This window comes from Pezoporus occidentalis, unplaced genomic scaffold, assembly GCF_034315485.1.
Source record: "Pezoporus occidentalis ecotype Australia unplaced genomic scaffold, CSIRO_AGI_Poc_V1 ctg31, whole genome shotgun sequence".
NCBI lineage: Eukaryota > Metazoa > Chordata > Aves > Psittaciformes > Psittacidae > Pezoporus > Pezoporus occidentalis.
This window is the reverse complement of record NW_026915052.1, coordinates 4,542,557-4,562,973: the sequence shown is the minus strand read 5'-3', so window position 1 is coordinate 4,562,973 and position 20,417 is coordinate 4,542,557. Positions and strand designations below refer to the sequence as shown.

General features: G+C 41.6%; 2 protein-coding genes across 8 annotated transcripts in view; one reads left to right on the top strand and one right to left on the bottom strand.

Annotated features, from left to right (window-relative positions):
* Positions 1-4,405, top strand: part of PPP1R13B (protein phosphatase 1 regulatory subunit 13B) — a 73,496-nt gene extending 69,091 nt beyond the window's left edge. For all 5 annotated transcript variants that reach the window (XM_062628032.1, XM_062628033.1, XM_062628031.1 and 2 more), the window contains 2 exons: positions 1,818-2,017; positions 2,896-4,405. In XM_062628032.1, coding sequence (XP_062484016.1) covers positions 1,818-2,017; positions 2,896-2,937 — 242 coding nt within the window. In that variant the 3' untranslated portion in view covers positions 2,938-4,405. The remainder of the gene's footprint in view (positions 1-1,817; positions 2,018-2,895) is intronic.
* On the bottom strand, positions 3,246-20,329 carry ZFYVE21 (zinc finger FYVE-type containing 21). 3 transcript variants are annotated; one of them, XM_062628064.1, is made up of 8 exons: positions 20,175-20,329; positions 13,850-13,900; positions 11,689-11,857; positions 9,495-9,570; positions 8,708-8,799; positions 7,848-7,901; positions 6,228-6,370; positions 3,246-5,645 (listed from the first exon to the last, which is right to left on the bottom strand). In XM_062628064.1, the coding sequence occupies exons 1-8, from the start codon at positions 20,304-20,306 to the stop codon at positions 5,610-5,612; spliced, it is 753 nt and encodes a 250-aa protein (XP_062484048.1). In that variant the 5' UTR covers positions 20,307-20,329; the 3' UTR covers positions 3,246-5,609. The 3 variants fall into 3 exon arrangements, with proteins under 3 accessions (XP_062484048.1, XP_062484051.1, XP_062484050.1); XM_062628067.1 differs by lacking the exon at positions 7,848-7,901; XM_062628066.1 differs by lacking the exon at positions 13,850-13,900.
* Positions 20,330-20,417: the final 88 nt, after the last annotated feature.

Sequence of the window (20,417 nt, the reverse complement as noted above, 5' to 3'; positions counted from 1 at the left end):
GATCTGTCCTGGGTTCAGCAGTAGCAGTCATTTTTCTCCTCCTTGGTAGCTGGTGCAGTGCAGTGTTTTGACTTTCAGCCTGGGAACAATGCTGATAACAAGGATGTTTTGGTTTGGCCAAGGACTTTGTGAGCCTCATGCTCTGCCAGGGAGGAGGGGAAGCTGGGGGGAAGCAGAGACAGGACACCTGACCCAAACTGACCAAAGAAGTATTCCATACCACAGCACGTCATGCCCAGGATGTAACTGGGAGTTAGCTGGAAGGGCTGGGAGTCTGCGGGGCTGGAGGAGGCATCGGTCAGAGCTTGGTCGGGCTGGGTGGGCGAGTTATCGGTTGGCTGATGGTGAGGTGTTGTATTCTCTTCCCTTGTTACTTCCTTTATCATTATTATCACTGGTGGTAGCAGTAGTGATTTGTGTTATACCTTAGTTACTAAACTGTTCTTATCTCAACCCATGGGAGTTGCATTCTTTTTGATTCTCCTCTCTGTCCCTCCGGGAGCAGGGGGAGGGCAAGAAGTGGGGGAGCGAGTGAACAAGTTGCCTGACTGGGTTTAAACCACCACCACAAGATCACATGAAGAAACATATATACTTTGTGAATAATTAACTCACAGAACATAGTTACCAAGTTCTATTTTGCAAGGAAAGGACTTTGATGGAGCAGACAGATTTTTTCATTTCCATCAGAGGCTGCAGGCTCCATTAGGGTTCTGTATACCTGATACAGTGCAGATTTCCAAAAGCTTCAAGCATTACTGTGTAACACCTGCTGTAGAAAGCAGGCCTGTGAGAAACACACAGCAATTTTCTAAAGCTGCTTTGCTCAGAACTTTGTAGAGCTATTTTTTCCTCATTTGAATAAAAGATTGTAAAGTTTCTATTGCATATAGAAAAACTCATGCACTGGTTTACAGTGCTCTGTGAAATTTGGTTTTGTTATGCACCTTAAGTTCGGAAAGCATTTCATCATGTGCTAAAAATTGTTCATGAAATCTTTTATTAATAAAACAGACTCGTATTTGGGCCACAGTGTCCATACAAAACATTTTGGAGGGAAGACCAACATCTGGGGTATTAGAATAATAGGTTAGGGTTGGAAAGGACCTAAAGATCATCTAGTTCCAAACCCACTACCATGGGCAGGGACACTTCCCACTAAACCATGTCACCCAAGGCTCTGTCCAACCTGGTCTTGAACACCACCAGGGATGGAGCATTCACAACTTTCTTGGGCAGCCCATTCCAGTGCCTCACCACCCTCACAGTAAAGAACTTCTTCCTTATATCCAATCTAAACTTCCCCTGTTTAAGTTTTAACCTGTTACCCCTTGTCCTATCACTACAGTCCCTAATGAAGAGTCCCTCCCCAGCATCCCTATAGCCCCGCTTCAGATACTGGAAGGCTGCTATGAGGTCTCCACGCAGCCTTCTCTTCTCCAGGCTGAACAGCCCCAACTTCCTCAGCCTGTCTTCATACGGGAGGTGCTCCAGTCCCCTGATCATCCTCGTGGCCCTCCTCTGGACTTGTTCCAACAGTTCCATGTCCTTTTTATGTTGAGGACACCAGAACTGCACACAGTACTCCAGGTGAGGTCTCACCAGAGTAGAGGGGCAGGATCACCTCCTTCAACCTGCTGGTCATGCTCCTTTGGATGCAGCCCAGGATACGGTTGGCTTTCTGGGCTGCGAGCACACACTGAAGCCGGCTCATGTTCATTTTCTCATCAGCCAACACCCCCAAGTCCTTCTCTGCAGGGCTGCTCTGAATCTCTTCTCTGCCCAAACTGTAGCTTTCTCTGCTTTATTGTTAACAGGAGTGCAAGAGAAACTGGGAGTGATGAACAAAGGAGTGGTGTATGCTCTGTGGGATTACGAAGCCCAGAATAATGATGAGTTGTCATTCCATGAAGGTGATGCCATTACTATTCTAAGACGCAAGGATGACAATGAAACAGAGTGGTGGTGGGCCCGCCTCAATGATAAAGAAGGCTATGTGCCTAAAAACCTTCTTGGGGTGAGTTCTGTTTCAGTTACCTTCTCCCTTCTATTTCTTTCTTCCTCCCAAAGTGGGACACAAGAATGTTCTTTGGTCAGGATCCCTGTATATCATCCAGATACACTGCTATGACACAGTCCAAAGCAGATGATTGTCCTTATTCTCTCCTGCCTCTGTGTCATCGTGAACAAAAAGGACAGGCAGTGGCCAGATTAGTGCTGAGTTTTATTTGGCAAGTTAGTAAAGTTAATAGTTTATACTTTTCTAAGGTTATTTTGCCCCTCAGCTGAAACACAGGGCCCTTACGTAAAGCATGATGGCTCTATTAGGCAGCATGAAGCTTTGGTCCAGGAAGTTCTTCAGGAAGGTTTTCAGTACCTGGCACAAGATGAGCAACACACAGATATTGTAGGTTAAACAGGAAAGAGCTGTAAGGATGGCAACTGTTGGCAAGTTTTTATGCTGTTCTCAGTCTAACAGAACACTGCTATCCAGATACCAGGAATGTGAGGCTACTAGGGAGAGACATACAGAGGACAACGTGTGTAAGACAACCTTCTAAAGGACAGGAAATGAGCACTCCCCAGGGCTCAACAGGGAGTTCTTGTACTTACATAAGCGCATCTTTTGGTCCAGGCTGAGATCCTGAATCAAATGAACTAAGTCATTTCCAGAGCAGCTGCTGGCAGGAGGAACTCAGCCCTCAGCCTCCTGCTGCTTCTGGTTTATTTTTCAGAAGTTACCCAAGAACATGCTGTAGCTCACGAAAATGTCACCCCCACCAACCACTCTATCATCCAGCTCTTGTTAACAAGTACCCCTTAGAATTGGATTAATTTATATCCAACTTGGTGTCAGTCATGCAAAACCTAATATTTTTGTTCTGTTTTTTACAGTTATATCCACGAATAAAACCTAGACAACGAACCCTTGCTTGAACTCAGTTGTACAACAGTGCAATACCATGCTGGTAACTGGAAACTTAAAACATACACTGGAGCCATCACTTTTGATCATTTCACACAGAGAAATAAAACTATAATATTTAGTTTTAATGGTGCTTTCTCTTGTTAAATGGACAGCATCCACGATTTTCAAGATCTGCAGTTTGTAAATGAGGATCGTTTTTACATGACCCACAACTGCTGAGGAGAGCGATACCTCCACTACCTACAGTGTTGCACCACTATCGTCTGAAGCAGTGATTTAAGTTAAAAGTTCCGTGGTTGGAGCTTTCTTGTGTTCAGTGTTCAGAGGTGTCACCTGTGGGGTGCAGATACGCTGTCCAGTTTGCTCCAACCCCACAGCAACTGTCCCACATCAGGATTTTGGATATTTTGTTTGATACCAGTGAATGTTGAGTTCTTATTACGATCAACTCTTGGGTTCTAGGACACAAGATCTTGACTTACTATGTGCATAATTTAAGTAGTCACCAAAGCTAAATTAAGGCTAGGATTAAGCAGTAACATGCTACAGGCTTACATCCTAGTCTAGACAACCCCAACAAAAGCTTTAACTATAGTCTAGCACCTCATATTATTTGCATTTAGAATTGAGCTAGAGAACTGACAGAACAACAGTATTTGTACACTTCTCAAATCCCCTACACGGTATTTCACATAGTGTTTTATTTTCTTCTTATTCAGCCTACAGCACCAGTGTTATCTCTACTAATGTAAAGGTTCCTCTGCCAGCTACTGGCACTTGTCTGCCCTGGCCAAAGCAGTCAGTACCAAATGTGCAGCAGTTAAAGGATTTGTATGTCTGCATGGATGGAAGTGCAATAGTAGAAAAGGGTGAGAGTCCGGTAAGGGTTATACTGTGTGAGCTGAAGTCTGCCCAAGTCAGTTTAGACTAAAATATGAAGGATGGGATAGAAGTAGGAAGAGGGTTGTGTAGATGCAAAGTCAAGGAGAAGAAAGAAACAAGGTTTAGAGAAGGATTTAAGAAAGGCACTAACTTATTTTATTGTGGTTCCTGGCAGCCTCCAGTTCTTGCCAAGGCAAGTTATGCAATAACCTATTCCAGTACATGGGAGTTTCCAGCAAAAAAACAAAGAGGCACTTCACTGGCATTTTAATTGTACATGATTTTATACATCAGAAGTCTATTTTGAATTTCCATTATGAGTTTTAGCCATATTTCTTGTAATTTTCTCCCATTTAACAGTATGCAATTTGATTAATTCTTCATGTACAAGTTCTGTGTATAATTTATATCTCCATTCCTGCAGTGCTGTAACTTGCTTTTACCACAGGTTAGCATTAACTGTATATATTGTGGTGAAAAGTGAAAGGGTATTATTGTTGAAGAATTTGCTACATGAATGTGATGATTTCAAGAGCCTATGATACACTAATTCAGAGAACGTGTAAATGTGCACAATAAAGTCCTGCTAAGGCATGGCTGCATTCTCCAGTATTTTTATACAGGTAAAACAGCAGGCAAACATGCCTTCCCTCACAGTTGCCATAAAAAGAGCACTCTGAGCTTGTCATGTTCTGCCTGTCACCTCCAGCTTCCTCACTGCCTCCTTCACCAGCTGCACAGACAGGGAGTTGCCAAACAGCGTTTTATACAAGTTCTCCAGTATTCCAGCTGTGATAAATTACTACTTACCTAGAAAAGCTCTTGAGGGGTCCTTCACATACAAGCTGACAGCTCAGCCTCCTGCACTGGTTTACTCAGTCTTTACCAGCATGGGAAGACCAGGGCAGAAAGTCACTTGGCACAGAGTGTGCAGCCAGAGGATTCATCCCAGTGGTTGAGGCAATTATCAATGGTTAGAACTAAACTGAGAGTGCTCTTTATCAAAAGGGGAAGTTTCAGAGAGCAGAGACCACCGTATCCACAAAGTTACACACTGCAAAATTAAGTATGACCTAGGTTTTTTTAAATAAGTGAATTAATTTATTCATATTTATACATTAAACTGTATACAATTTCAGAGAGTATTACAGTTAGATTAACAAAAGCTAGTTACCAAAAAGAAAATACAAAACTAAACATTATTCTGGAAGCTTATTTATATCACAGAAGTGAAGTTTCAAGGTCATGTAAGTCCAGTTTGTGGTATTTGCTGAAATATTTAATGTTTAACAGTAAATGTTAAAAAAAAAAAAAGTGATTTCTATAAAATCATAGCTAAGGCATATTTCATTATTGTACATTGACTTTTAACCATTTGGATAGAGGGAAAAACCTGAGATCTATACCCAAAAGCTGTTCTCTGCAGAAGAGACATATACATTTGTTTGCTTTCTGTAGCAAACAGTATACATAACTGTTACTATGAAAGTTGTGCTGTACAGGGGCTGTAGTGCAGGTCACTTTTATATTAAGTACCAATAAAGGCTTAACAAAATATACAAAGTCTTAAAAGGTGAGGCTGTTTAAAGCAGTAATTGTATACATATTGCACACTATTGTGAATACTCATGGGTCAGAAACATGCTCCCCCTGCATCTGCCAGTTCCTGCATCCTGAACCACGCTGGAATGATAGAGGGTCAAGAACCATGAGTGTTACCAGCCATTAACTAGCAGAGAGCAAGAGGCAAGTCTGTGGAGGCTGGGCTCTGCCCTCAGGTGCCAGCGGTTTGCTGTCCTTACTGGTCCCGGGACTCGTAAAGAAGTTTTGTTGCCTAACACAAAGACAAAACATCACTGTGTTAACAGAACTTAACACCTCATCTCCCTCCTACCCCTTCAAAAATTTCCTTTAAACCCAAGGCTTTAAGTTCTTTATCCATTTTTCTCCATCTAAGGCACTTAACAGTCAGACAGGCACTAGAGTAAGGTTTGAGACTATTCAGGGTTAGTTTAAATGCAGAACCTGTGGTCACAGAATAATTCAGGTAACTTATATTTGTTTTCTCTTTGTCAGAAATGACCATTTCTGATAAAAACTGCCTTGGGAAAAGCTAGATAGAAGTAATGTTTCCAAGATCTTGGTAATCCCTCTAAAACATACAGTAAACAATGTTATGTTCTATAATCCTCATGTCTCCTTACAGTCCCTGCTAGGGGTTTCATTGGTCTCAGACTATAGTATCGAGCAACCTCGTGCACTAGGGATAGAAGTGCTTCCTCTTCCCTTTACATGCTATTAACTGGGACCTCTGAAAGCCTCACACAAAACCAAGCTAAATGACTGTCAAAGGAGACAAAGCACCCCACATAAAGATTTACTTCAGCCTTCTGCAAGTTTTGCCCCCACTGCTTACCTTGTGCATAGCTGCCAGCCAGCTTGCTGACAGCTTCTTATTACAGCTGAAGTCTTCACAAGCTGTAAACTTCATCTGCATTAGCTCCTCTGATCCTGGTACCTTATACTGCAGAATCATACCTATGGCACGAGTATTGCCTCCTGGAAAAAGAAAAAACCTTCAACAGAGACAGGTTCTGGAGCTAAGTAACAGAACAACTTGTAGCTACTGAGTGTGTCTGAAGACACCAGCTTATCACTTAACTGAAAGCCCTGGAAACCTCAGGTGCACCACCAGCAGCTGCAGCAGTGACCATGGTGATACTGCCAGGCCACAGAATGTGTAGACTCAATGTTTAGTTCTCTCTGGCAATCACCGAGGCAGAACTTGTATAAGCCATCAGGTAAAGCCACTAGCTACACACACAGGAAATAACCCTCTTTTTCACTATTACTGTGTCTTCTTTGACACAGACACCAGTTTCACACTGTAGCCTGCAGTCTGTAAACTGAATGACCTGTGTCCAGGTCATTGGACAGACATATCCAGACTGACACCAAAAGGGCTCCCTGCTCGATACAAAGTTTGGCACAGCAATCAAAAATCCCTCCAAGGATGGCAAAGGTTGGGAAAGGTGCTTACACAAGACTAGAAAAAAACAACTGTCAATGTTATTGGCTTCCTGAAGGAAATCTGCTACAAATGACATTGCTCTGGCAACCGTGTGATAGCGACTTGTATCTCTTTTACACTAGCTGCACAGAGGTAAGATAAACCAAAGCCAAAACACAGGAAACAAGCTTTGTTTAGAATACTGCACTTTATTGGCATTATTTCCTGAAGCAGCAGAGCATAAACTAAGCCCCAGGAACAGCACTGCTATACACAGGACAGCATTGCATGAGGGGGCTCCCACAGGCCATTTCTGCAATATCCAAGAAGCCAAACAAAGACAAACTTAATCTAAGTGACCTGATCAAAAGCCCACAAGCAGTTTTCATAAAACTAGCTATTCGCTCCTCTTCTAGGGTAAACTGAAATCCAACTTCTTCACTCACTCCCCTGCATATACCTGGTCAGAATAACAGATTAAAGACCTACTCAGATCCATGGAAATCAAACACCTACAGCCTTGGACAGTTTGCCACTGTCTGGCATTCCAGGACATTACTGATTCAGGCAGAACACACCTTGTAACAACAGGTTTTACTACTTCTAAAGATGTGTAAAAGCACACCATTAACTGTTTATTTAGTGCAGAGGCCTACTGGACAGTGCACAAGGCATTACTCATTTCTGGTATACACAATTCAGCACACCTCTGTTGAAGTGGGTGATGCATAACACTGTGTGCCACAAAAAAATACTATTTCTCAACTTCCCTTCTCCCTTCCAGCGTGGACAATAGCACATGTGGTCTAAAGAAGGCTTTGAGCATTTTAGTTCTCCTCCAAAAAGATACAGAACACTCAGTCTCAGTTTATTAGATGGGAAGGAAAGGTATCTGTCAGATTTGAACACAATTTGTATCAAGTTAAACAGCTATAGATCAAAAAATCAGCACTGCAGATGAGGATTGCTGGGAGGGGACCATGACAACATGCTTAGGTGAGTCATACTCAAAGGTACTGATGATACCTTCAGTTATGTGCTGGCTCTCCAGAAGGCTGGTGTAAGTGCAAGTATCTTTTTCTACCGTCAAGAAGGAAGGCAGGCAGGCAAAAAGATAAAGCAGTCAGCAGAGTAGTGAACAAGGAGTTAGAGGAACATTAACTCAGCAACATATTTGGTTGATCTGAATACCAAGATAAGTTTACTGAAGTAAACATGCTGTACTGACTGAATATTGCACAGAGAGGCTGCCCATTTAGAAAACTCCAGCAGTGACAGAGGTGTTCTAAAGAACAATCATTAAAATTCCTGACTTTGCTTGTTCCCATTTCAGTGAAATCCTATTCAAGTTCATCCCGAAATACTCTAATATCTGGTAAGAGATGAGGCAGTAAGTAGCTGCCCCATGATTCAGATGTTACCAGTTTCATTTGGCCACCCCTTCAGCTCCAATGAAATCAACAAAGCACAGATTAATTCCCACCCACACCCCCTTCCAAGGTTCTCTCACTCGTCACGCAATTGTTTGTACCAGTAGAAGAGAAATCCTATCTGGATCCTGAAATGGAAGGTACCAAAGAATAGCAGTTCCCTCCTATGAGCTTTTGAATCAATAGATCTTTATATTTAGCCAAACGATGACAACCTTTACTCAGGTTTATAAAGGAGTTTTCCTGTATTACAGTAATTTCTCAATTCCCAGGTTATCCCCAAAATCCCAGCAGCCACAAACAGTGTTTCACAGACTGCACTCCATTCTGAGAGCAGCTGTAGCTAGCACACCACAGTTATGGATAACCTGGAAACACACTGTCCAGCTCAAACCATAATTACAACTTCACGTATTTTTTTCTTAATAGTTAATTTGTATTCAAGGAAAAACTTACCCCCAGGAGTAAATCCCTCTGTAAGTATCTGAACAGTTGAAATCTGTATAATTTCAATTTCATAATGGCTGTCTCCATCCAAAACCAGATACCTACATAGCAGAAGAAATTTTTTTAAAAAAAGGTATTTTTTTCCTATAAAATCCAAATCCTATAAAGTCCAAATCAAAGGAAAAAAATAACCTGGGGGGGGGAGAGAAATCAAGCAGGAAAAAAAACACTTTTCATTGAAGTTCTTTGCTGAAAGGAATTCAAACCCAAACCACAGACCTGCAGTTCAGTTTGCCATAAGACCCTTTCAAAATATTAAAGGTATTCTTCCAAAGTTCTGGGGCAAGAAGAGAACAGAGTCTAAAGTGTTGTAGCCAACAGGCTGACCTGTAATGGGTAACAGGCGTGGCTGTCATCTCAACAATACAGAGCACTGTTAGAATCATCCTGAAACAAGCTTTTTTCGGTGGCTACAGCTTCTCCCCTGTAACGGCCTCTTATGATCACTCTTCTAGCCAGCAAAACCACTGTCCAGTGGCACCAAGAGACATCATCGGCAAGTGAAGCTCCACTACTCCCTGGCATTCTGATCCACACTGCTAGTAAATTAAAACTCACGAAAGTTGTATCTATCCCTTCAGTCTGACTACTCTCTCCAATATCTTTGCAGCACATTACTTGTATTTTGCTCAGGTTACTGGATAATAACATAGCTGTATATTATATATATATATATATATATTGCTGTGCAGTAATAATGTAGTTTACAAGTGCAATTTCTATCAACCTTTCTTACCTCTGATTGTTGGAAAGTCGACAAACCATGAGCTCAGATTTTTCAGATGTTCCCAGAGTTACAAAGAATGAAGCACCTGGAATGAAATGTTTTAGTATTCTAAGAGGGAGCTGAGGAAGGATCATTCAAGTATCAGAAATGATAACTCATATTTCCTTACTGCACCTCATACACGGGAGTGGGTGAATTAAGAGACTAATTGAAACATTGAACTGATTACCATCAGGAGAACACGCGAGGATAAAAAGCTGATCTTTAATTACCGTGTTGTGAATCACAGGACCTTCCACAATTGCAATGTCCTTTCTCCCACATGTTGTGGAAATACAGATGATACCCAAGATGCATCTTTTAAAATGAGAACAGATTTGGAGATGGCAATCAGGCCACTAAGGCCCCTCCCTTGTCACCATAACGTAAACTATTGTTTCAGTACTCAAAAAAAACCCAACCTGCCAGAAGAATCTAACAGCAGGATGTGACCTTCAGCACTGTGCTTAATAAATAGTGAGACATCTCTTTTTCATTAGCGAAGGCTAGCTCACTCCTACTCTAAGGTCAACGAACTTCATGTTATGTTTCTTCCTGCTCAGAAGAGCCCCTTCGGGACCAGGAGTCATCTTAGCTACATTAGTGAAGTGAATCACAGTGTAAAATAAAGCAGACTACACACCTAACCACTTTATTTCCTCCATGCCTCATGCTCCCTGGATTACCTAATCCCAGTACTGCTGGTCTGGGATATGAAAAAAATAACAACATAGAGCCCTGCCAAACCATCTGCAATCCATCTCCATAATGTGAACCATGCAGCCCAAGGGGCTTCACCTGGCCATTTCACAATTTTACTCAGTCCCACTGACCCCTCAGCATGCTGCTGAAACGAGACAGCAAAACAGCAATGGCAAAGCTGTAGAGGACATCACAATCACCATCTCTGATTGATATCTGTGGCTCCACACTAGAATCATAAATAGTTTGGGTTGGGAGGGATCTTCAAAGGTCATCTGGTCCAACTCCTCTGCAGTGAGCCCGGACATCTTCAACTAAATCAAACTGATCCTAAGTCAGGAACAACTTCAATTGCATAACACAAATGCAAGCAGGATAAGCTTTAAGAGACGTCTTCAGTTTAAAACACACTATTGTTAAGAGTCATCTACAGCCTCATCTGCAAAACAGAGCTAAGAATGACTTGTGTGTCACAGGGATGAACATTCTCCTCTCTACACATAGCCTCTCCCTAGGAACATTCATGCTATCAACAAGTATGTGGCTTTAGCTACTGACTGTAGACACCAGCATCACACTGAGAGCCCATCAAAAGCCACTGAACAATCACACAATGTTTTAAAAACCAAAGACTCAGCTTTCTTAATGTAACCAGAACATGAATTGCTGTACTGCATGTAGTTTTAATGCTATGCAAAACTGGCCACTCATGTTTTGCCCTCAACCACAGCTGTAGGCCACGGACAAGATCAAAGCTCAGAGACGAAGCCTGAAACAAGCATTGTATCTTGTTAGAAAATACTAAAATAATCCATATTGTGAAGTATTTTCCATCCTTATTTAATGTTAACAGGAAGGTGGCTACAGGATTCATTACTTTAAGAAATGTGCCAACTGCACACGTGTTCTCAGAGGCACTGAAAAATCCTTTGTCTTTAGTTAAATCTTTGTAAATACTGCCTAAAAAGTGCAAACTTCCTTCTAAATAAACTGAGAACACAGAATTATTAATTGGCAAATGAGAAGCATGACAACAAATGCCAGAGAAGGACTCTTCATCAGGGACTGTAGCAACAGGACAAGAGGTAATGGGTTTAAACAAGGGAAGTTCAGGTTAGACATAAGGAAGCTTTTCCTGTAAGGATGGTGAGGCACTGGAATGGGTTGCCCAAAGAAGTGGTAAATGCTCCATCCCTGGCAGTTTTCAAAGCCAGGTCAGACAGAGCCTTGGGCAACACAGTTTAGTGCAAAGTGTCCCTGCCCATGTCAAGGGGTTGGAACTGGACGATTTTAAGGTCCTTTCCAACCCTGTTCTATGATTCTACGAAAACAGTAGTTAAAGGAGACAAAACCACAGCTTATTTGACAAGAGGTATTACTCCTCCTGTTGATCAGTTTTAACACAGCATTCGAACAAATACAAATGAGATCAAACCAGCACATATATGCAGTCCATCCTTACCATTCATAAGTACTTTAAGCTGCTTGTCATAAAACTCTGTTTCTTTCTGAGAGATGAGGGCACATTCAGCACACTGGCGCACAGGGTCCACAAAGCACATGCGAGGCAGAGGCACTTTTTTACTGCAGCACTTGTCACAGAAACACTTCCCACATCTTCGACAGTGGTGCTAAGCACGAGGGGACAATTTGGTTAGCACAAATGTACAGCGGAAACTAATAGGGAATAATCTGAGAAAGTTACTACTTTAATTATCCCCCTCCTCAAGAAACAGAACAGTTTCTCATGTGTGAAACATACCAGTTGAGGGATAGGTAAAGGAAATTCAATTGCTACAAGGGTAGGAAGAAATCCCTGAAGACTGAACACAAAGAACTGAGTACAGTATGAACAGCAGCAATACAAGCCTTTGCTGGCACTCTTTAAACATGCTTCTGGAGCAGACCAGGCAAGACACTGTAATGGCCTCTCCACTGTCTAGTAAATCCTTCACCCTACTGTCAATAAACACACAAGAAAAGAGTGGTTTCTAGGTCCCTTCACACTTCCAAGCAAAATGACACTTCAACTGGCATTGCTACTCTTTCCCTTAAAACTTATTCTGAATCTTTTCCCATGGAAAAAGATGGAAATCTTCATACTTAAACCCTAAAGCTATTTCTCTATCAGAAATATCAGGAAGCACAGTTCAAATGTAATGAAGTTGCAAAATCAGAACTAGTATTGCTATGAGTTTCACAACTACCGAATCTGCAACAAGTGGCTTGTGCTCCAAATCACTACTGGGGTGTGACAGTCCCAGCAGGTCTTCCTGCTGCAAGTTCTCATGTCAGAACACGTATTCCCAGGCAAGCAGGAACTGATGTGTGGTGCAAAGAGACTTAGCACAGTTTGATACAAGGAACTGATACACTGCAGTGCTGCTCAAGTGTTAAGCTTTCCTTCCAAATATTGTGCAAAATTCTCTGCAGTAACTATTTCCCAGGGCTTCATTTACTCCCCACAATAAAACACAGCAGCCTCATGAATTAGCGCTTCTAAACCAAAACACTCAAACCAGCCACCCACCATGCTCTTAACCCATCCAGCTAAAAGGTAAAACAAGAACTAGGAGAAAGTGTGTTCTATGATTGAAGGGAAGTAGAGAGTAGACCTCCTTCCTGGTATCCAGTGACAGGACACATGGGAATGCTTCAAAGCTGCTATGGGGAGGTTTAGATTGGGCATTAGGAAGAACTTCAATACCCTGGTATATGGTGGTCAAACACTGTAACAGGCTTCCTAAAGAGGTGTGCAATGCCCCAAGCCCATCAGTGTTTGAGGCAGCTGGACAATGCCCTTAATAACATGTACAGTACATGACTGTAACTCAGTGAGCCCTGATGTGATCAGGCAGTTGGGCTAGATAATCACTGTCTCTTCCAACTGAAATATTGTGTTCTATTCTATTACTAGGATCACTGACTGACACCCTGCTGCTCTGCAGGCCTCCTGAAAATTTTCACCTATCTGATATAACATACTGGTATGTCTGGTGGCATTCATGCACACCAGAATAATTCTACACTGACCTGCTCACTTTTATGTAATGAGCATAATTTAACATCAGTGTTTTCTCTTCATACAGTGTGCCTGATTATGGCTCACAGCAATCAAGGGTGTTTACACTTTAATTAGAAATTCCCTTTTCCAAACCCAAGATAAATCCTCTTTTGTAACAGAAAGAGGATTTGTGTTTTGCTTTTGTGCATCTTAACAATATGGTTCTTTAATGTAAAATTATAACTCATTACTATTACTATTGAAAACAGCTTTGCTTACATTTCCACACCTGAATTAGTCGATTTGTTTCCTATGTCAGTACTGATGGTAGCAGCCAACTCCAGCTGCCTCCTCTGAATGTAAATCCTGCAGGTACCCAGTAATTTGGGAAAACTCTACATAGGTGTTACACATTGAGCAGAGAGAATAATTTCAAAGAAACAGAATTAAACCAAAAAGGACCTTGACTCAGAAAAGGCAGAACAGAAAGAAAAACTACTTTAAGTTACATTAGACTTTGCATGCTCTTCTTTTGATTTCAAAGGTAGAAGATTTCAGTATAAGTCCACACTAGTATTTTGCCACAGTTAATGCTTTACATTTCATTGATTTCTCTTACCTTTCTAGTTATGAAGTCAAATTTTGTATCACACTGCATACATCTTGGGCACTAGAAAACAGTAGAAATTAAAATTAATCTACAAGATTTCTAAACCTTCAACCCTACCACCACATACAAAGACTGAGCTTTGTATTTTGCCCTAAAAAGAAACACCAACAAATTTCCGTCCTTTATCTTTTCACCAGGGATGGCTTTCATTTAATTTCAATGTAGTAATATAATGTCATCCTTTTTCGTAAGACAAAATAAAGCTGCCAAACTCATTCCAAAACTCCACTTCAGAAATACTTATGTTTAGTTACATCTGGCTATCCAAACAGCCATATACTGCACAGTCAACTGGTTTTATATAAGCTATCATCCTCACTGTATTATGCTGCAATGCTCTGTTGACTCTCTAAAACACTGTTCACGTATTTTAATGCTCACAATACTTGGACATTTTTGAAACACGCTAGGAGATAATCTGGTTTTCTTCCAAGCTACTAAGGCTTAATTTTATTCCAGCTACAAAATGTCACTTCCTGAAATATCTTCTTTCCTAAAACAAGCTTACACCCACACACTCCTCCCAAAAGAAAAGCCAGAAATAACCGAAGACGTTTGTCTCTCTCAATGGAAGTTCCATCTCTCACAACTAAGCAGTGTCAGGGGCAACAGTTTTGGTTTTCTAAGCTAGTAGGAGTGACAATTTAAGTTTTCTGTATAGAAACTCACCTATCAAAGGGCTGGTACTCAGCCATCAAATCACTGGATATTCACCAAGATCTTCCATATTTTATTCACCATAACAAAATGCTCTCTCCAGGGCTTATAATTCAATTATTACAAGATTTATTTGCAAATATTAATACAAAATTATGCCCAAGGTCTAAATCAGGAAAACATGGTGTGATCCTGTAGTAAATTTTATACCTTTTGAAACTGAACTCCTCAAACCAGACCATCTCAGGCTACAGCAGAATGTCATCTTAAAAACATGCCCTCAGCTCAGCAGGTGCTATTTGCTGAGCACACAGTAATCACTCTTTGCCTTTCATTAATATATTTCAATACTTTACCTTCTATTAACTCTTTCAGGTTACAAGTGGTTTTGTCATCTATTTCAGGGACTTTTGCTTCAGCAGATTCCCAATCACCGTCACAAGTTTAACAACTATGGCCAAGAAAATATCTCAGCAACTAAACTAAAATTCTCTAGAAACCTTCTGTATTCTTTTGAAGACTTATTAATTTGAAATAGTTTAGATCAAGTGTTCTGATGTCTAAACAGAAGTTTAACACATTAGAGTAACTGCGGTCACCATAATGGAACACAACGGTGCTTATCACTGCTGGCAATGCTTATTATATTATCTGTTTCTAAATCATAGAATCATAGAATAGCTAGGGTTGGAAAGGACCTTAAGATCATCTAGTTCCAACCCCCCTGCCGTGGGCAGGGACACCTTACTCTAAATCATATCACGCAAGGCTTCATCCAACCTGTTCTTGAACACTGCCAGGGATGGGGCATTCACAACCTCCCTGGGCAACCTATTCCCCTTCAGATACTGGAAGGCTGCTATGAGGTCTCCACGCAGCCTTCTCCTCTCCAGGCTGAACAGCCCCAACTTCTCAGCCTGTCTTCATATGGGAGGTGCTCCAGTCCCCTGATCATCCTCGTGGCCCTCCTCTGGACTTGTTCCAACAGTTCCATGTCCTTTTTAAGTTGAGGACACCAGAACTGCACACAATACTCCAGGTGAGGTCTCACCAGAGTAGAGGGGCAGGATCACCTCCTTCAACCTAATCAAAAGAAATGTGTTCCTGTATTGTTTCAAATAATGTACTAGATTAAGGCATCCAGACACCTCTTTTCACAATGGCTGCAGAAAAGCTTATTCGAACATTCACTGATGAATAACCTTCAGCATAAAGCAACTTCAGCATTCACCAGGTTTCATCTCTGTAACAAGTAGTACTCTACAGCCAATAACCATATTTTACTCTACACTCATCTTGATATAGTGTTTTAATTTTTGACATTTGTAGCTTAATAGCTTGTCCGGGAGCTAGACCTGGCTGCTGCTGCTGTTCAGGAATTAGAAGGCACAAGCTATCTACTGGGAAAAGGAGGGTGGGTTAAATAGCTTTTCTAAATACTACCCTAAATAGATTTCATACACAATGTTATTATAAACATACAAGTTGCTTTTCAGGAAGAACCAAAGTTATCCACCCTCTCATTTAATACAAACTCTATAGAAAAATATTTCTGAATTCAAGACCTATCATGATAACACTGCCTGATATTTAATGCGGGCATAAATAAATTGTAAGTCAAATGGCATATGGCAGCAGGCACAGGATAATGGGATTTTCCTACAAAACGTTCTAATACAAGTTGGCTGATACACTGTTCTTTCAGTGTTTTATGTAAAAAGAATAAAGTGAACCATTCGCATAATATCAACTTCTATTTTGCCTGGGAAGAGATCTCTATGGAAGAAAATCTGGAAAGGTGAATTCTTCCATCCATATGCTGACATAATTAGAGAGTGCACAAGTTCCAAATTAAGCTTTATTGCTTGACAAGTTTCTTATCACATCCACAGAGAAGGAAGCACAATGTCCAAGTTACTTTTCATGTTTCAAGATACAGGCTTTTTAAAACCAGCATAAATATGAGGGTTTTGTCAAGTGAAAACAAAAAGATACGAAAGAAGAAATGAAATAAAAATGCACATCACAAGTATATTCATTGACATATCATCAACATACCACTAATACTGGTATCGGATTACTTCATATAGCAAGAGAAAAGTGGAAGAACATCTAACAGGTGTTGGATCTTGGTATTAATTTGAACTGAGAGCTAATTCATTACAAAGAGAGTGGAACTTCTCACACATTTGCTGAAGTGTGATGACAAATTTGCATAATCCCCTGGATCCAGCCAGAGGTGAGAATGCTGTAGATGGACGAGAAGCTCTAGTTACACTTCACATGCTTTATTTGCATATTCAATAACAAAGCAACTCAAGAAGGGATGCAAGGTAACACCTGGTTGAGCTTGTTAACACAGTGAACTTTTGCAAATGTAAAAGTTCACAAGCTCATCACCTTCTAATCCACCTGACCAAAACAGCTGATGCCAGAGTGAAAAACACCAAATACAAGCATATGGCTGATACAATTCCCAGTCCTTTCTGACACTACAAATGCACAGGGCCAGCTCACTGTCTGAGCTATACAAGTTTGCCAGCAGTCCAAGGCAGCTCTGTCAAACAACCAGTGCCAATTCCTGGAGCCTGAGCCAACACAGGCCCCAGCTACACAGAGCTCACCTCCCTCCTGCAGTGACAGAGGAGCCCTGGGGACTGACTTTCACCACATCTGTAAGCTCCTTTCACACATTCCAGGTCTGAGCCACTCAGTGCTTCCCAGCAACATGCAGATGTGGTGCACAGCTGGGTGTCACGAGGTTTTGCTACTTCTGCGTTCAAGCATACATACTACTCAATTTCTAGTCCAAGATTTGCTTAATAGAAACATTATCAGTTGAGCTCTGCTGGTGATTAACAAAAGTTCTGGTAAGACAAGGCACATGCAGTGACCAACATATGTCTCAAACTTAATGATGCTCAGCACAAATTTTCATAGTATTATCTACCTCAACTCATTATTTATATTATAGATAAGGCTACCAAAATAGAAAGCCTCCTGTAGTCCTGCTTTGATCTCACACTCCAAACTCCTCAAAATAACTGATACTTTAAGCCAGTATAACCTTATGACATAAAAGTTAAAAGCTGAAGGATATTTCAATATTATGCAAGTCTCACAAAACTACCAACTGCCATAATTTTTAGGTGGTGTTACTTTTAGAAAAAATAAGCCAGTAGACTCTTTCTGCATAAGAAAAGCTAGTGACTTTGTGAGTGTTACAGCAGAAGGCTGCGCATTGGAAAAGTGACCTCCACATTTGCTAATACCAGTCTCTTGTCTTGGACTAAGAAGACGGGTTTTTTAATTACATCTGACAGGGTAACAGAACAAGTGTTCTGGCTGAATTCATTATCTACATAACACTGCCACTTTAAATTTGACTTCATTAATAAATACACGGCCTTTATAAGCTTCCCTGTATACCCCATACCTGTTCTAGTTAAGGAAGAAGTTGGTAACATATTTGGTAATCATTAATCAAAGGGATGTCAGAACTTCAATACAGTTTAAGAAATCTAGTGAAATAACTCCTTACAAAGTACCAATAATGCATGATTAATAATATGGATTAACAAACACATTTAAATTAACCATTTAAATTATTAATAATATGGATTAACAAATGCATCTAAATTTAATAATTTAAATGATTAATAGTATGGATTAACAAATTCATTTACACATGCATATAAATGCTAATTCCTCTCAACAGCAAATGTCATGAAGTCTGAGGCAAATGCTCAGTCTCACATCAACACCATCAACCTACTGACAACAGACTACAGGGGGGAAAGGTCAGGCTTACAGAGTATGAATACCTGCAGTAAAACTGTAACATCATATTCAAAAAAACAACAAACAACAGACTTATACATTCAAAATATACAGACAAATGTATCTAACTAGTTTAAATAAACCCCAACACAATCCTCAAACAACCTCTAGTTGAATTAAGATGGCATTACGGATTAGACTGAGCTAGAAGTACTTTGGGTGTTTCTTTTTTAATGAAAATAGTCTGCCATAATCAAGGACTACTGAAATACAAAACTACACTTCAGAAGGTCAGGGAGAGAAGTAATTTTAATTTAACTGTTGCACAAGTTATAGTTACTGATGCTGTTGCTGCCAGGAATCAGGTTTCTGGGTAGCCCAGGTGAGTGAGTGCACACAGGTGCAAATCACCAACACATCAAAAGCAGACGCCACACAATGCAAAGGGAAATCACTTGCAGGATAACTGCTCAGACTTTGCTACAAACTGATAAATACACACCCCATCTGCAACACACCCAGTGCACCACACACCACATGTGGTGCTGGCTGGCTTCAGATACCTTCTAATGAATCTCGGCTCTGGACACTGACATTTTTGTCTTACCTACACTTATGAGACAAGAGGACCAGTGATGATACGGAGGGGTTTTGTAATTCTCTAAGTATGGAGAAAAATAACTCAGAAAAACACCCACAAAATATTTTAGCAGACTGCTTGTTTAAATAAGTTGAAAAAGTCACTTTACAAAACAGGGTTAATTTGGACAAAACTAGCAAGTGACTCACTAGCCACACACCTTGTGCCAGTAAAGGTTAGTCTGAGCTGCAGAAGCTGTGCCAGCAATGCGGATTTCCAGAGTTACTACTTTTACACAGAACTTTTCACTTCCACAGATACCACCTAGGGAAGAAACTTTCTTCCTCATTCCTAACCAGGAAGGACATAGCGCTCCCACGCAGAACAGACCAACCATGTCAGTATCTGGCAAAGAACAGCTCTGTACAACAGCTCCCTGCTTAAATTCATATTGGCCCACCTAAAATCTTAATTCCAGTCACATTTAAACTCACTCGCATGCATCCACACCACAGAACACTGGCAATAAAGAAACGACTGACTCTAAAGTTGTATTAACATCTAGCTATAGGGGCCAGTAGCAAATAATGCATGAGACATGAAGTTTAATACAACGTCATGATCACATAGCTTACTTGGAAAGTTGATTGAAACAATCTATGCTATTCAATACTCTTTAAGGCTACAAACATTCACACAGGGAGCCAAAGGGGCTGCTCTTCGCTCTACTGCCTTATCACTTTGCAACATTCTTTTTTAAATCAACACGGTCTTCAGAATTAGATTTATAGGGATTTAAAGAGAATACTTCACTAAACATCAATGCTCACAGCACTTTTAACTCGTTCAGTTCCACACTCATTTTTGTGAGAGGGCGCACATTCCCGGAGAACGAGCGACAGCCCTGTCCTTTCAGTCCGTTGATCTATGCGAAACAAAACCGCTGTGATTCACATCCACCATCCCGACCCGCTACCTGGCGAAACGAGGCTGCCCGCCACTCATCGGCCCCCGGGCGGGCCCCCGCCACCCGACAGGTAGCGACGGCGGGGGGACGGCAGGGACGCGACAGAAGAGGGAAGAAGCGCCATCTCAACGCTCGATCGCCGGCCAGGCGAGTCGTGTCCCGGCTCTCTACAGGGCAGCGGTCCCTGAGGCGGCGAGGGCCCCGCGGACAACGGGCCGACGATTCGGGCGCGCAGAGAAGCCCCGCACCCCTAGGGAAGGGAAGAGCGGCGCCCCCGCCCCTACCGATACCTCCTTGTCAGGCACCCAGGGCGGCTCGTCCAGGCCGAAGGGGCTGCGGGCAGAGCGGTGCTCGGGCACCATGCGCAGCCCACTGGGCGACCGCACCAGCTTCTTGGCATCGCGGGCCTCACAACCCGACATCTTCCCTCCAACCCCGCCACCACTCCGCCAAGCAAGGGGCCGCCAGGCTCCGCCCACTCTCTCCAGACACCCAATAAAACGCTGCCTCTGGACTTCCTAGCCAATCCCCTG